Below are 17,295 nucleotides of genomic sequence, written 5' to 3' on the forward strand. Positions count from 1 at the left end.
TGTGCGGGTGGCACATGAGATGCACCATTTTGAGCGTGGCCGTTGCCAGTACCGCCTGACTGGCTCCTGTAGGATTTTCGAGCGAGATCGTTGCCAGTGCCCCTGGACTGGCTTGTGCGGGTGGCACATAAAAGACACCATTTCGAGCGTGGCCGTTTTCGTGCGGGTGACACGTAAAAGCACCCACTACACTCTCTGAGTGGTTGGCGTTAGGAAGGGCATCCAGCTGTAGAAACTCTGCCAAATCGGACTGGAGCCTGGTGTTGCCATCCGGTTTCACCAGTCCTCAGTCAAATCGTCCAACCCATGCTAGCATGGAAAGCGGACGTTAAACGATGATGATGATGAATATAAATTTTTTCAATAAAAGACCAAATGTAAAAAGGAGACAAAAAGTGAAGTTCCAACCAACCAGTTATAGTATAACCATAGTTTGCAAGTTGCCCAGCCATGTATTCTCCATCAGAATTGTTATGTGAACAGCCCCAAGTCTTCAAATAAATATTCTGGGTTCCTGCATAAATGAAATATAAAAACAAGATGACAAACGGCTTGGAATCACATTATTTCTAAATAATGGAAAGGCAACACATTTTAGATTTAGGTACAACTCAATAAAGGAAACTAAAAAAATAATTCAATGTCCGCGATTTTTGGGGGTATTCAAATATGAATTAGCAAAAGTGTAAGGAATAATATGTTGAACTTACTCTAATTTTATTGCTAAAATAAAACACATGACCAAGATGTGGTCCCTTTAGCACACCTAGGAGGGCAATACTTCTGAATAAAAACTGATTGGACTGTGATAACCTGTCTAACAGTACAATGGACTGTTAGGTTATCAGTATGTCAGTATGGAAACCAGGAATAAACTGATGATGATAGTATTAAATAAAGTGGGAAAGGTTTCTACTTCAAATAGGAGGGGAGTACAGGAATGACTCTGTGGTAAAAAAATGTTTGTCTCACAATCGCAGAGTTTCAGGTTTGATCCTACTGTGTGACACCTTGGGCAAGTGTCTTCTATTAAAGCCTCAGATTGATTCTATGTTTTACGAGTGAAATTTTATAAAGAAGCTCTATGGAAGTCTGCTGTGTGCGTTTGTTTGTCTCTGTCACCACATGGATATCATGTCAACAGAAATTATATTTGTTTATATCTTGCATAAACGATATATTCTGTAGCTTAACAGCTTAAAATGTGAAGACACTGGAACAAGGTGGACTGTTTACTTTCTCAAGCCAAAGAGTTACCTTGTTTTGTTAAACATTAAATTAAAAAAAACACCTGCACATAGAATGATTTGTGAATACAAGCAGCTGAATTAAGGTTCTTCTGAAGAATCTCTAGAACATGCTTCTTAACCATTTTGTACCTATGGACCCCTTTGATTTCTATCTTACTCAGATGAATCCACATAACCATTCACTGTTTAAAGAAATCATACATTTTTTCATCCTCATTTTATGATAGTTAAATATTATTAAGAATTGTATTTAAAAAATTGTTAAAATATTTTGCATATGGTAGAAGTATAACCAATTTATTGCAGATAAATTTTAACAATAAAATCCTATATGGACCCTCAGTTGAGAATCACTGCTCTTGAATAATGTTACTTTATAGGGTGTGTAGCTTGGAATCAAGAAATCTCTCCACATCAGGCCACAGGTTACAGTTCTGGTACTAAGGACATGTGGTTTGAATGTTGTAAGAAAAGGTTGCAAGAAGGATTCTTCATGCTGAGCCAACTGGCAGGAGACCCAAGGGTAGATCAAGAATGGGAATGTTGGATGATATTCATAGTGTCAGTTGGTCATGCTGAAAGTTGCTTCTGACAGAACCCTATGAAGAAGGTGCCTGAAGACTCTGCCAACACAACCCTCCTAGGAATAGCAGGCAGAGAAAAACTAGCTGGCTGGATAAGGGAAATAGGAAATGGAAAAAAAGGAAGAAAAAAATACTATTACCATACCTGGTATCACACTATCAGCTTGTATTGGAGCAGCTTCCACAACCTTTTTCCGCTTGCGAACTCGAGGCATTACCATTCTTCGAGCGACATTGTTCCTATTAGTTACAGGTTCTTGTGCATTAACGATGTCTTCAATGTCAGCGATGTCAGATTCCCACTTTGCAGGTGACATTGTTATAAAATCTAAAATCCAGAAGTAATTAGTAATTAATCTGAGATTTGATTTAGGGACACATCACACCCATCTCTGCTATTGTTGTTCAACACAAGGTAGGCTTTGCTGGTCGCTGCTGTTGTATTACATTACTAATATCAGATGTTACATTTTGGAGATTTCTAGAAGATTAAAACCACTCAACTACATTGATATTATTGACAGAGACATACAACATGAATTTGAAGACCTAATGGGGGAAACAGGATTCCTGGTCTGACATGGTGAAATGTATCTTGGTTGCGGCAGCTTGAAGAAGTATAAGATCAAACACTGAAACAATATATATATTTTTGCATAAATGAATCATAATTCTTAAGAAAATTTTTTTAAGACACTGCAGATTAGAAATAGGACATATGAAAAAGGCCTAAAATTGGAATGGTACTTGTTGTTGTTTAGCCCAAGGTCAACCCAGTTTAAGTAGATCTATGATCAAATATCTTCCAGCTGTGACCATCCGATCTGTTTCTTTTACACCTGGGACAACATTGTTGTCAGATGTGTCCTTCTGATGTTAAGATGGTAGATTATGATTTGAGGGAATTTGGTTGCTATTTGAAACAAGATGACCGACCATGCAGAGGCTCCCTTTTTTGGTCTAGGAGTAATATTTGTCATTTAAGTTTGGTAGTGTATTAAAGAGGTAAAACAACATCTGATATAATCTGGTGTTCAATATAATAGCAATGGCAGGCAAAGCCCAGCCTATACTGAGATTTGAAAGAATTCATGACATTGATTATAACCACAAGAACTGAAGAAGAAAAGAAAAAAAAAAAGAATTTTATGTTACTAGTATATAGATTACTGTAATCAGTATAATAGATTGCTGAAAATAAACTTTGAAGAATTCTAAGAGTTACATGATGTAAGGGAAAATAGGGTTCCTTTGACATACAATTAACTATCAAATGGCAGAATCAATTTAAGGACCAAGTGATATGAGCTGATGTTTTTTTCCCCCATTTGTAACCTATTCAAATCATTTATATTGGTAATATCCTTATGACATTATGAACAACACAATCTTATTTCCCCTCTGCTAATCACCAGATGAAGGCACATATTCTAGTGGTTAGGGTGTTGAACTCATGTAACTTATTGTGGAGAGCTCCAGTACCTATCATTGATATTTGAATATTTCCAAGAGAAAACATCCCTCCAAGAAAGAATATAACCTACAATAAATTTCTAGGATCGTTTCTGCTTGGCTCACACTTCTCAATTTCTTTATTTTAATTGATTTTAGATTTGGTGTATTGATGTAAAAATAATCAAACTTTAAATCTCTGTAAAGTCAGAAAAAAAAAATTTCTGGAACAAGTGAATAACATCAAATTCAGCGTGAAAAATTACATAAATATCCCAAATTTGAAAATTTTCACTTAATTTTAAAATTCCAAAAAGTGTAAGCCAAACAGAAAAGATCCGGTTTCCGAAAAGTGTCAGACATCAGACACCATTTAAAGAAAGAAGAGTTTGCTTTGCTAGACATTGTTGGAGAAGTAAAGAGGAGCTGGCAAGTGGCACCCAACTTCGGAGAAGTAAAGAGGAGCCGGTTAGTGGCATCCAACTTCGGACACATTTAGGTGGTTGTAAATTACATTGGTCGCACTGTAAGAATACACGCTAATCAGTTAACACTGAATGTTACCAAAAGGAAATGTTGATACCGTGTTGACCTATCACGGGGTGGGTGAGTTTATTTCTTTTACATAAACCTGATAGTCAAGCTGTACTATCAATTGTTGAAGAAGGTCTTCAATTTACAACCCTTTTAGCTTTACTTCTTTAGACGAGAGATACTGATTGCATCATCAAAATAAGACACGTGTCTTACGTAAACAATTTCGCACAGTTCATTCCATTTCCCCCTGAACAATATTTAACCCAAACTGCGTCCCTTGCAATACATTTTAGATCCTTCTTCGATAATTTGTCAACTTCATATTTTCTAAGGAAAGCTGATGTAGTCTTAACCTTTCTCTTTTGGGGACCCGCAAAATATTTCCTCTATTATACTAAAACAAGGCTCACATAACTTGTAATCACCTTACATACACATATATGCGTATATATTCTATATCACAATTAAGAAAACGCTACCTCGAGACAAGCCTTCATTCACCAGCTGTATCCATTCCGTGTCACTACTTGCATAGTCGGTATACCGTCCTCTGCACGCTTTATGCCCTGCAATTTCACTACTCTATTTCAATCACACAGATCTCGCACAAAAATTTTAGCCTAATTTCTTAGTTGTATTCTACTGGATGTCCTTAATGTACAAATCAATTTGATAAATCTGTAGCAATTCAGATTGAACTTTAAATGAACTAACCTCAAACAATTTACCCGAAGGCCAAATAGAGGCTAGAACCGATTACAGAAACTGCCCTCCTCCGCATGTAACGAAATCGAAAGTTTTTATGAAGTGTGTAAATTTAGCCTTATGCTCGTGTTTCCGGTTCAGTTTAAACGAGGAGCAAGATTTTATATCTAAAATCAGCAGTTCAGGCGAATGATACCCCACCACACACATATATACCGCCTACATATACATCCAGGTAAAACTGTATCAACATTTAATGCAGAACGAAAAGATATATATATCCAAGTATAAATTCTTCTAGATTTAATGTAAAAAAAAACACATATAAGTTAAAACATATGCAGTTAAAAAGGCCGGCGTACGAAAAAGTGGCTGAATGCTTCAAGCTATGGTATTGATTGCCGCATGAATACTTGTGTGTAATAATCAGTCGCCTATACAAGTTGTAGAAGTGTTACTAGAGTAGATAGGGGCGCGATGCAAACAGCACAGGATATGTCAGTGACTGACGAAGTTATGGAAGTACAAAACTACATTTTTGTAAGTATCTTACCTTAAAATACCTGGAAATTATATGTATTTTGTTCTTATTTCTCACAGCACAATTAGTTACGTGTAGAAGTATATATTCGATATAACTAAAAAAAAAGCCATTTATGGTTTTCAACAACAAAGAGTTTATCGGTGTTCTAGCAGAACTGAACCCTTTTATAAAAGAAATAACTTGTTGGATAAATTGGCCATTTTTCTGATTGATTTCATAACTAGTTTTACGTTGCGTTGGTGTTTGAGATTTACCTTTTCTTTTTTAAAAATCCACTGATGTGAGAGTTTCATGTCTCTTTGAAAGGTATTATGTAAGGGATGTGAAATGGCTCGGACTAAGAATCGAAACCAGGATGTGGAACTTAGCTAGTCCAAGTACTTTATTTTCCCTTTACGTTGCTTATTCAATCAATAGTTACACTTTTTAAGGATTGAGAAAAAGAGTAAAACGTCATTTTATAATGCACACACACACACACATACATGCATATACACACATGTATGTGTGTGTATATATATATATATATATATGTGTGTGTGTGCGTGTATATATATATGTGCACAGATACACACGTATATATACATATATGAACACGTGTGTATGTATATGCACAAACACTTTATATATATATATATATATATATTTACATAGGTGTATAATGAATTTCATATATATACCGTGACATTTTTATTTTATATATCATGGATAGATACTGAAATTTCATATATATACAAAACATTTTGTCTTGCATTCCTTTTTATTTTTAACTATACTTCACTCATTAACTTTCTTTTTACAACTTAAAATGTTTTTCTACAAAACAAGTTTTCTATATAACATTTAAAGTCGCTTTCTATTAGAGAGCAACTTTTAGTCATTCACTCCTTTTTATAGGCGATCGCGTTATATAAATGTTTTAGTGGAGAAGTTTTATTTGACGTTCGTGCTGTACAGTGACACGATATGCCCTCAATTATTAACCAGTCTAATTTACATGTAACATAATGAACGGGACGATCTCGAAGCCTGCTAGTAGCTTACATTCCAATGTACGACTTGCATGGGTTTCTAAGCGGGAGTCGCTAGGTCTCGCTGCTGCTAATTGGATCTTAGCAACTTGTTGCTATGACTACTTTAGCTTCTATCAAACAGATCTAAGTGCTATAAATATTAATTAGATATGATTACTAACATTCACGCACGCACGCACGCATTGACATACACACGCACTCATGCACGCGCGCTTGTATATAAGGATGTGCATGTAATATACATGTGTGTATGTGTGCGCGTTTATATATGCGTGTGTATGAGTGCGTGCATAAACTTGCGTGTGTGTGCATCTGTTTTAATTTTACTGCAGGTGGAATCTTGTAATACGTGATTACTTTGTGGAGAAATTCGTGGTATTAATGTTTCATTTGATATTTGCAAATGTCTTTAATAGTCACAGAAGTTAGGATATCCTACATAATACCACTATCATTTGCACTATCGTTTCTGAGTAGTTAACAGGGTATTGTTGAGATATTACATAAACTTTTTATTTATTTATTTAAATTCCTTAGATGTGTGCTATGGTTTCATATAACTAAATTTCATTAAATATTAAGTGTAACGCAGCAAAAACCTATCCTAAAAATATGCTTAAGATGCGGGTGGGGCTGTTTTCTCTCTATTTTTGTTTTTGTTTCTTTGCCCTTCAATCCTTTAAAGGTCAGTAATATTAAATACCAACAGAATAGTTTGAAAGGATCGCAAACATTTTAAAAGGGCAACAAGTTTTTTTCCCCCCGGCACGATGTATAATCGAGGAAGTGTGCACTTCTCTATTTTGATTACTTCCTGATTTTCTGCTAAATCCCTAAGCAGACTAATGCCTTGCGAATGAAATTGGTTGACGCAAACTGTAGGAGCCTGCCATATGAATGTGTTCCCAACATTTGACAAGTGGTGTTTGTGTACATCTCCTTAATAGCGGTTCAGCAAAAGTAACCGATAGAATAAGTACCAATTGATTTGTTGGACTAACTGAACAGCATAGCCGTAACCCAATGACTGGAAATTAGTAAAACTCAACGGAAACCAAAATGCTGTACAAACAGCAATATATTTGAATTCCCTTCAGTTATTGTATTTTTCAAGTATTAGATGTGTAATCGTATAAAATGCATAATTAAATTAGGACAGTGACTACACCACCCTATTGTTGAACAAGTAACAAGACTAGTTATTCCACTAGATATAAAAGAAAAATTATGAAATGACATGAGGCATGACAAGCCTTGATTATAGAGATTACTGCAAATTGCTCAAACTTTATTCTCTCCAACGCCGTCCTGAGAGCTACATACTTAGATTACTTAGATAAGTTTCGGCCGAAGTTGACCAAGGCCATGTCTAATTTAATAACACCATCTGGAAAATATATGTACAATGTGGAAAATATTCCACCAACTCTGCACGAACAATGCCAGTGCTATCAATACAAAAGTCACCCAAATTCACTGCTCGGTATCATACATTTCCTTCAAAAATCGACACAGCCCCTTTTCTTTTTGTTATATTATTATAACTTCAATTGGTCCCAAAAGAAATCAAATAGCACCTACACATGGATATACCCCGGCAAAGAACAACTCTCTACTTCAGTGATATGAACTTAAAAAGACTACTCCTGGAGGGTGCTATTTGACAGCCTGGGCCAATAAGAGCTAAAACCTTATCTATGTTATCAAAGTTAAATATTTGGGATGGACACATCACTTTGCATTGTGTATTTCCTTTACTTTTCATACACAAAAGACAACGTCTCTGTCTATGCCGAAAGGGTAGATATTATATACTTGGTAAAGGTATATTTTATACAATTAGGTTAGGTAGAACAGAGGAGAAATAGAACTCGATACATGAATGCATTTTATCTTTTACCTGTTCCAGTCATGAGACCACGACCATGCTGGGGCACCGCCTTGAAAAAGTTTTAGTTGAATGAATCGACCCCAGTACTTATTCTTTTTTAAAGCCTGGTCCTTATTCTGTCGGCTTCTTTTGCCGAACCGTTAAGTTACGGAGACATAAACACACCAACATCGGTTGTTAGGCGGCGGTTGGAGACAGACACACATACACGATGGGTTTCTTTCAGTTACCGTCTACCAAAGCCACTCACAAAGCTTTGGTCGACTCAAGGCTTATAGTAGAAGTCAATTGCTCAAGGTGCCACGTAGTGGGACTGAACTCTGAAACTTATCACATAGCCACGCCTACACCTATTTAAAAAAAAAAAAATTTTATCACTAGAAAGTTACAAAAGTGAATCAAGTGAATGAAAAAGTTTCATTCATGGCACTTATCAAATCAAATTGTTTGATAATGCTATACACAAAACTTTCGGTCCTTGAGTTACTTTTGTAATTTTCTGCTGATTTAAAATAACTGTTTTATAAGAGAAGAGAGATTATTTTGACTTGTGTATTTGTTAAGAAAATTTAATGTGAATTCAGGTGTCTGAAGGTGTCGAGCTGGCGGAATCGTTAGAGCGTCGACAAACTGTCTTATGATATTTCTTACGACTCTTTATGTTCTGAGTTCAAATCTTGCCAAAGTCAACTTTGCTTTTCATCTGCCCAGACGCGATAAAATAAAGTACCAGTCATGTACATGGGTTGGTCGTATCGACTAAAGCCCAACTTAAAATTTTTCTTGAATTTACGATCGTGATTTGCAGGGACGGCTAAAGGCAACGCCCTTCTGAGTTCCATGAGGTTTCACGTCATGTATTTTAGGCCTTACAAATAGAAAATAAAAATTAAAATAATAAATCGGCATGCAGAAGTATATTACATTTTTTTGAAAACAATCAGGTGAAAATTTGAAATGCTTCAAGTGGTTGGAAGAAATTTAATAAGATCCAATAAAACTGAATAAAAACAATATGTAAACATTCCTTGGATTGATACCAGCATATTTTAAAATGTGACTTATGTGAGTGTAGGAGTAGAAAAAGCGAAAAATGGCGGTTGCCTGTGTAGGGCATAAGGAAGTTTAAATTTTGCAACACTTTGTGTTTATTAGGAATAATATCTGTTACATGTATATGAATCAACGTCAGCCTTTGGACTCTCTCACCAACCTATCTACTCAATCTTTTGTTTATGATAAAAGCGTGTCAAGATCATTGCCATTGATGCAAATACAGTTTGGGTTAACTACAAATTGTCGTCTGCTTTCCCCCCAGGAATTTGTTCCTTCATAACTTTCTGAAAATCCGTTTAAAATACATGTTTTTGAATGAAACTTTGCAGAGATGTTTTCGAAAGTATAGGTTACAATTATGTTCATAAAATTTTGAGAATAAAAAAAAGTTGGAGTTTCAAATCATTTCCCCCCGTTTTCTGCTCCAAATTTCTGTCAGTTTAGCATTTAAAATTTTTTTGCAGATTTACTTGAAACATTTGCAAAATGTCATTTAAAATTGTGAATTTTTAAAGAATTAACGTCAGGAGGATAGGGTGAATGAGCTGAAACTCATTCAAAAGGAGGGGGGAAAAAACCCAAAGAAAAAACAAGAAAAAAATTTTTTATGTTGTAATCGGTCGTAATCTACACTTTCGAAAATGTTTCTCTGTAAAATTTCACGAAAAAAATATAAATTTTTCCGTTAAGTTATGCTGAAGCAAAGTCCAGGCGGGTGGAGGCACCAATCCATAGTTCTGGCGACGTCCTTCCCCTCTTTACTATAATGATAGGATTTAGAAACTGATACCTTATTCGAACTTTTTTCTTTACTTTGTATATTATAACAAATACTTTATTTCTACATTTTCCTTCTTATTAAAATATTAATAAAAAGTTATTTGTAAGAGTGCTTGCTTCATCCACCCAAGAGACGGCCCTGTACAATGTCATCGTTTAGTGTATCTTCGTCGCCATTATAATGGTTTTAAATAATAGTTTCTAATTTAAGTCTAGTAATTATTTGTTCGACTTCTTTATGGAAGTCTCACAATCAACTAATTAATGTTGAGGCCGTATGAAATTATTTATTTCTAGAAGCTCTTTATTCACCTGTATAGCGAAGCTCTTGCTCTGTTTATTGATAAATCAGTTTAAACACCAATTTAAATCTGGTAGCCATGACAGACTGAGAATATAACATTTATATGAAAGAATAAACTAAAAATTTAAATTCAAAACCCAGAAAGTCAAATGTTTCTGTTGTTCATGAATTAGAAGAACTTATGGTTAGTCGAACCCTGAAAATAAATTACACCTCCGTCTTTGGCAGGGTTTTCAAGACTACTTTTTAAAATGATTCTTCTTTTAGACTGGTAATTTTATATTTATATTCAAACAAATAATGCTTAAAGTACTCAGGATCTCTTAATCATCGACTTGAATCAACTGTCATAGCAGTGTGTAAAACTAGCAACATCACATGAATGTTATATAATAAGACTTCAGTGAGGGCCATGAACACATTCTTACTGGATTTATAATCGCCATACTCGCTCTTTCTCTATGGCTGACGACATACCCTAGTTAACTAGACACACACCTACGCACATAAAATGTGTGCTGAAGCAAGACGTTGACATAAAAAAAATTAGGGCAATAATGCTACAAGTACTACATTCAGATGAATCAACTGTCATGGAAATGTGTAAAACTAGCAACTCTATTATCTGAATGTTATATAACATTAAAACGTGAGCCTATTCTCACTGGTCTTATATATCACCACGCCTTCTTTTTCCTCCATGGCTGACGACAGCCTCACCTATAAGGTTGGCTATGATCTTCTCTTCCTGTGTGGGTGACGCCATACCCTAATTGATTATGCTCACATCTGCATAGATAAGGTGCTTTTTACTGGAGCAAATATCAATAAATAAATCAATATCAGGAGCCTCCAGCCATAAGCAATGTTACAATACAAACAAAAACCTAAATTTACTGGTATAGCTAACAAAAAGACATTGTACAAAATATGTTTGATATATTATTTTTTTTTCATATTTCTCATTAAAAAACCCCATTGTTTTTATGGTACCAGCTTGAAGCCATTTAATTAATTTTAGGCATATTAACTCAAAGTGCTCTCTCACGCGCACACGCACAGTTAAAACCTAAAAGATATTTCCACAAATTGTCGACTCAAATCCAAAGAACCAGTATTCGACGATGCTAACTAATTATGAGTTAGGCACAAGGCCAGGAATTTTGAGTGGAGGGGATTAGTTGCTACTATCGACCTCAATACTTGACTAGTACTTTATTTTATTGACCATGAAGCGATGAAAGGCAAAACTGACCCCGGCGGGATTTGAACTCAACGTGAAGAACCGGAAATACTGCAATCGTTTCCTCCGACGTTCTAACGATTCTGCTATCCATGCTAATTAATAATAACGATTTGTCACATTCGCACAAGAGTGCAAAAACTATACAGTATAGTTGATTAAAATTTTATATAACATGTGACAGATCTAATTTAATTTTTGAAGGGTGGGAGAAAGTCAACCATTTTGAAAAGTTGAATTCAAAGATGGAAAGTATTTGATCTGACGTCCTACCATAATAAATAAATAAATGCTCCCTTTTAAAGCCTAGCCAGGCTCATGGGCCCGGTTTCCCGGTTTCAATGGCGTATGTGTTCCCCAGCTGCGTTACTCATTTTTGCCAGCTGAGTGGACTGGAGCAACGTGAAATGAAGTGTTTTGCTCAAGAACACAACGCGTCGCCGGGTCCAGGAATCGAAACCACAATCTTACAATTATGATGCCGACACCCTAACCACTGAGCCACGCGCCTCCGACGTCCTCCCACACTGGAAAGTATTTGATCTGATATCTTACCAAGTATCTTGTCTTTTAAAATCGAGTTTTAAACACAAGATCGATTTTGCGTTGTTTTTATTTTCCAGAAATTTCGTCATTAGATTTATATATGCGACATCCCCTATCGCGTGTGTATTTAGTAGGTTGTATAGAACGCTCAGGGCAGCTCGCCGGACTAAATGCTTAGCGGCATTTCTTTCGGATTTATGTTTTGAGTTCAAAATTCGCCGAGGTATACTTTGCCTTTCAGCTTTTAGGAGTCGATAAATTAAGTATCAGTCAAACACTAGGGTCTATGTAATCGATTATTCACTTCCTACTAAATTCCAGGCCTTGTGCCTATAGTAGGAAGTTGGGGTGTGGTGGGGTGAGCTTTTTGAACGTTCTCTTGAAGCCCTTCAATAATTTTTAGCAAATTCGTTTCAGATGTAGATTATGATTTTATGAGAACATATGAGGAAACAGATTCAAGACATTTGAATTATTCTTTCCCATTTTTTTTTCAAATTAAATTCCGACAGTCGTAGTCACCATCATCTAAAACGTATTTGTAGAATTAAAAAAAAACACAACAAAAGAAAGAAAAAGCACAAAGAACTCCATTTTTCACAGTTATGAGAAAATATTGTAGAAGTGTGAGAATTATCTGAAACTCCTTTCTAAACCCCCGAAACATTTTTTCTCAACAAATTCCAATGTGGCACTATTCTACACTATCTAAATTGTATCTTTTGAAGACTTAAGTAAAAAATATGCATTTCTCAGAATGTTATGAGGAAATAAAATCTGTGGGGCACACATTTATAGATTTTCTATCATGTATTGATATTCTATTTGACTGGCTGTAAGGATGAAAGACAAAGTTGACCACGCAGGATAATAATGATGTTGATGATAATTCTTTCTACTATAGGCACAAGGCCTGAATAATAATATTGGTTTCATATTTTGGCACAAGGCCAGCAAGTTTGGAGGAGGGGTAAGTCGACTACATCAACTCCAGTACTCAGTTGGTACTCATTTTATCGTCCCTGAAAGGATAAAAGGCAAAGTTATCTCTGGCAGAATTTGAACTCAATGTGATAATTCTTTCTAAGGTGGCAGAATCATTAGCACACCAGGCAAAATGCATAGTGGCATTTCATCCATCTTTACATTCTGAGTTCAAATTCTGCTGGGGTCGACTTTGTCTTTTTTTTTTAATCTTTTCAGGGTCAATAAAATAAGTACCAGTTAACCACTGGGGTTGATACAACTGACTTAGCCACTTCTCTGAACTCGCTGGCTTTGTGCCAGAATTTGAAACCAATATAATCTATCTTACTTGAGATACAAGACCTGAAATTTTGGATGAGGGGTCTCGTCAATAACGATAACCCCTGTACTTAACTGGTACTTATTTCATTGACCCCAAAAAGATGAAAGGCAAAGTCAATCTCAGCAGGATTTGAACTCGGAGCAGAAAGACAGGTGAAATGCTGTTAAGCATTTTGTGTGATGGGCAAATGATTCTGCTAGCTCACTGCCTTCAATAATAATAATCCTTTCTACTGTTGGCACAAGGCCTGGAATTATGGCGAGAGGGTGAGTCGATTACATTGACTCCAGTGCTTGACTGGTACTTATTTTATTGAACCTGAAAGAATGAAAGGCAAATTTAATCTTGGCAGAATCGGAACTCAGAACATAAAGACAGACGAAATGCCGCTAAGCATTTTGTGCAGTGCATAAACAATTCTGCTAGCTTGCTACCTTCAATAATAATAATAATAATAGTAAAAACCCTACATAAACATTACATAAATCTCATTGACCTTTGTCACATATAAATCTAAGCCTTGTCTTGTGAGAAACCAATATTCATTTGTAACAATTTCCCATGTGATATAAGTCTGTGAATGTCCTGTTTTTTTTTTCCCCTGATTAATTAGTGGTGAAAGTATTGTAGTCGTTATTCTTTGTTCATTACTCATTTCAGTCTTCTCTTGTTTTATATTGTTTAACAATTAATGAATATATGGAATTCCTAAGTTGGTGGATGAAGTATTATTTTTGTTTTTATTAGTTCTGCTATTTAATTCAACTGACTTAGTTATTATTAGTAATGCTTTGTTTTAAGTTCAGTATTGTTTATTTTTCTTAGTTTACTGTCTCTTTGTGTCTCTCTTCTCTCTTTCTCTCTCTCTCTCATACACACATCTGTAAACATACAAACATATATCTACATACACACCTACATAGATAGATTGATAGATAGATAGATAAACACAAGCTCCTTTCTTACAGGAAGACTTCAAATAATTAAAAACAGAAGAGAACATACGTTTAGGTGCCTGTCACAGAACTTTTGAAAAGAATTCATGCTATTTTGCTGTAATTTCTTCTTAATGCTCTCTTAGTTATAAAGATTACAGAATGTACATATGAAAATCAGGCCACGCCTGGAAGGTATTATGAAACTATTTGTAACATAATACACACACACACACCTTATAATAATTCTGCTTGTCATTGTTTTAATTAACCCATTGGTAATGCTTTCACATGATTAGAGAAAAAGAGAGAAAGAAAAGAGGGAGAGAGAAGTGTCCATGACATGAGGTAGAGGGAATGTAATTGTAAGGCTTTCATGTACTTAGTTGAAGGGAAAGAGAGAAAGAAAAATGAGAGAGAAAAGGAGGATAAGGTGAACAGGGAGAATGAAAAAGAGAGAGAAGCGTTCATGACGTGAGGTAGGGGGATTGTAATAATTTTAGCAGAGGGGTGATGTTCTGATGGTGAGGTTAAAGAAAGGAGGGGAGAGAGAGATGATGGTGGTGGAGGTGGTGGTGGTGATGGAGGCAGTGGTAGTGAAAAGTGTATTTTTTTTTTTTTTGATTGAACTAAGTTTCTTATATCACCTATCACTTAATGCATGCACATAAGTGCAATTCCATGAAATATTCACACTTATTCATGTGGCAGATAAAGGTTGTATCATATGCATGGGATATTTTTTTGTTGTTTATGTGGAAAATGGAAGAAAGAAGTGAATATTTATTTTATGAGTGTTGTGTATTAAATATATAAAATTGTACATAAAGCATATATAAGTGCATTGTATTCCAATTTATTTCACTTTTCAATGATTAGCAGATGAGCGACTATCTATCTGTACAGACACAACACAGGCTATGCTTTCAGGTTTTGTTTCGGATGAAGTTTTCAGAAATAACCTAATAGGTTTACCATTAATTCTGTAAAATATTCACAGGTCCTGCTAGTATATATAAAGCCTTGTGAATGGATTTGGTAGGCAAAAATTAAAAGAAGCCTGTTATGTGTACACACACACACGCGCGTGCACACACATATATGTGAAGACACATAGCCTAGTTATTAGGGTGTTGTACTTGCAATCATGAGATTGTGGTTTCAGTTTCTCGACTGGGTGGTGTATTACGTTCTTGAGCAAAATACTTAATCTCACATTGCTTTGCGATCACTTTGACACCTGATACATTGTGCACTTGTTAAGGCAACGTCGATTTGATTGGAGAGTATGAGCTAATGTATGGCACATACATTTGACCACTATAAACAAATCATTTGTGCAGGTCATTTCGTAAAAGCTGAACACACATCTGTCATTATGTATATATACAAGAGTTATGGAATGGAGTAAGAAAAATCTGGGCTACATATGTTTCATAGCGAGTGGAACTTCAGAAGTGGAACCTCTTCAGGCTAAAGATATCTTGATTAGATTAAAGGTTACAATGTTGCACAGAGGTACATGTTGATGCAAAGAAGATTCAATTAGAATGTGGCAAAAGTAGCTGGTGGTATACGCCTCACTTGGATTTTACCATTTCCTCTTGTTATAAAACATATATAACCTGGATTTTACCTACTCCATTCCGTAACTCTTGTATTCTTTTTTGCACTCTCGGCAACCCTCATTGTTTACTGTGGAATATAAAAAGAACTTTTCTCTGCTCAGCGTTCTTTGATAAAGAAAAATAATCCACAACCTACTGTCTCAATAAACCAATATTGTTCCTGAAAGTGATTTTTTTTATATATCTACTATGGATTGCACGAAGCTAACTGTCTTCCTACACCTCGATCCCTGGATCTTACATTTATATATATATATATATAATGATAATAATTCAGGGATGCAATTTATAAATATTTTAATGCATCGCTATGTGCATTTCCACAAATCACATGATTATTGTGACCATAATTTGCATCCATAGGATAATTACAATACAATTTGTAATGCATTAAAATATTTATAAATTCCATCCTTGGATTATTATTATTATTATTATTATTATTATTATTATTATTACTGTATTTATCCTACATCATATTGACACAGCTTGATACAGTCCCATAAAACTGCTGTTGCAAATTGGAATTACCAGGCCGTAGCTGACATAACATAGGAGCTTTTATGTGTGTGCTCGAAAATATGTTTCCTGCAAACACAAAATTAAAGGATATATATATATATATATATATATATATATACGCACACACATTACACATACATCTACAGGGTGAGTCAAAAGTAGCACCCAATTCCTGTTTTAGGGTTGATATGTATGATTTCCCAATTGGGAAATACTTGAGATACTTTCGCCTCTTAACTCATGTTTTATGGGTTGGAGTATCAAAGAGTATTAACAATATGACACATGATCCAGATTTAGTAACTTTCAAAAGTGTTAGTAATAACTTGCAAAGCAATAAAGGAAGGCATGACTTCACAGAAACTGGGCACCACACACACACACACACGCACACACACACACACACACACATGTATACACACACACACACATGTACACACATGCGCATGCATACATACATATATATATATATACGCACGCACACACATACACACACACACATATATACACATACATATATGTACACATACACATGTGTACATGGACATATATGTGTGTAAGTGTCTCTGTCTTCACATCACGTAATAGTTGTAAATGAGTGTTGTCATAGAAACAGTGTCAATTATTTCCACTATTCTACAGAAACATGTCTGGCCTTGAGGGAATATTACTTTACCTGGAAACAGATGAGGGTTGTTGACCAGAAGAGCATCCAGCCATAGAAAATCTGCCTCAACACACAAGAATGGAAAAAGGAAATGAAAATGATAATGATGATATATATATATATATATATATATACATATCATCATCATCATCATCATCATTTAACGTCCGCTTTCCTTGCTAGCATGGGATGGACAGTTTGACTGAGGACTGGTGAGCCAGAGGCTACACCAGGCTCAATCTGATCTGGCAAAGTTTCTGCAGCTGGATGCCCTTCCTAACGCCAACCACTCTGAGAGTGTAGTGGGT

At 35.4% G+C, this 17,295-nt stretch overlaps 2 protein-coding genes across 6 annotated transcripts in view; one reads left to right on the forward strand and one right to left on the reverse strand.

Annotated features, from left to right (window-relative positions):
• The window catches only part of LOC106879197 (threonylcarbamoyladenosine tRNA methylthiotransferase), a 30,321-nt gene extending 15,967 nt beyond the window's left edge, over positions 1 to 14,354 (reverse strand). Inside the window, exons 1-3 of one of the 5 annotated variants that reach the window (XM_052969947.1) lie at positions 14,241 to 14,354; positions 1,980 to 2,162; positions 413 to 514 (exon numbers count right to left, since the gene is read on the reverse strand). In XM_052969947.1, the coding sequence (XP_052825907.1) occupies positions 413 to 514; positions 1,980 to 2,151 (274 nt within the window). In that variant the 5' untranslated portion in view covers positions 2,152 to 2,162; positions 14,241 to 14,354. Of the gene's footprint in view, positions 1 to 412; positions 515 to 1,979; positions 2,163 to 4,302; positions 4,446 to 4,537; positions 4,644 to 5,081; positions 5,464 to 8,006; positions 8,187 to 14,240 lie in introns of those variants that run through there. The other 4 variants (XM_052969946.1, XM_014928659.2, XM_014928660.2 and 1 more) reach the window with 4 other exon arrangements.
• Positions 4,727 to 17,295, forward strand: part of LOC106879187 (serine palmitoyltransferase 1) — a 49,198-nt gene continuing 36,629 nt past the window's right edge. The window contains exon 1 of the mRNA XM_052969948.1: positions 4,727 to 5,068. Coding sequence (XP_052825908.1) covers positions 5,006 to 5,068 — 63 coding nt within the window. The 5' untranslated portion in view covers positions 4,727 to 5,005. The remainder of the gene's footprint in view (positions 5,069 to 17,295) is intronic.

Source organism: Octopus bimaculoides, chromosome 8 (genome assembly GCF_001194135.2).
Source record: "Octopus bimaculoides isolate UCB-OBI-ISO-001 chromosome 8, ASM119413v2, whole genome shotgun sequence".
Lineage (NCBI taxonomy): Eukaryota > Metazoa > Mollusca > Cephalopoda > Octopoda > Octopodidae > Octopus > Octopus bimaculoides.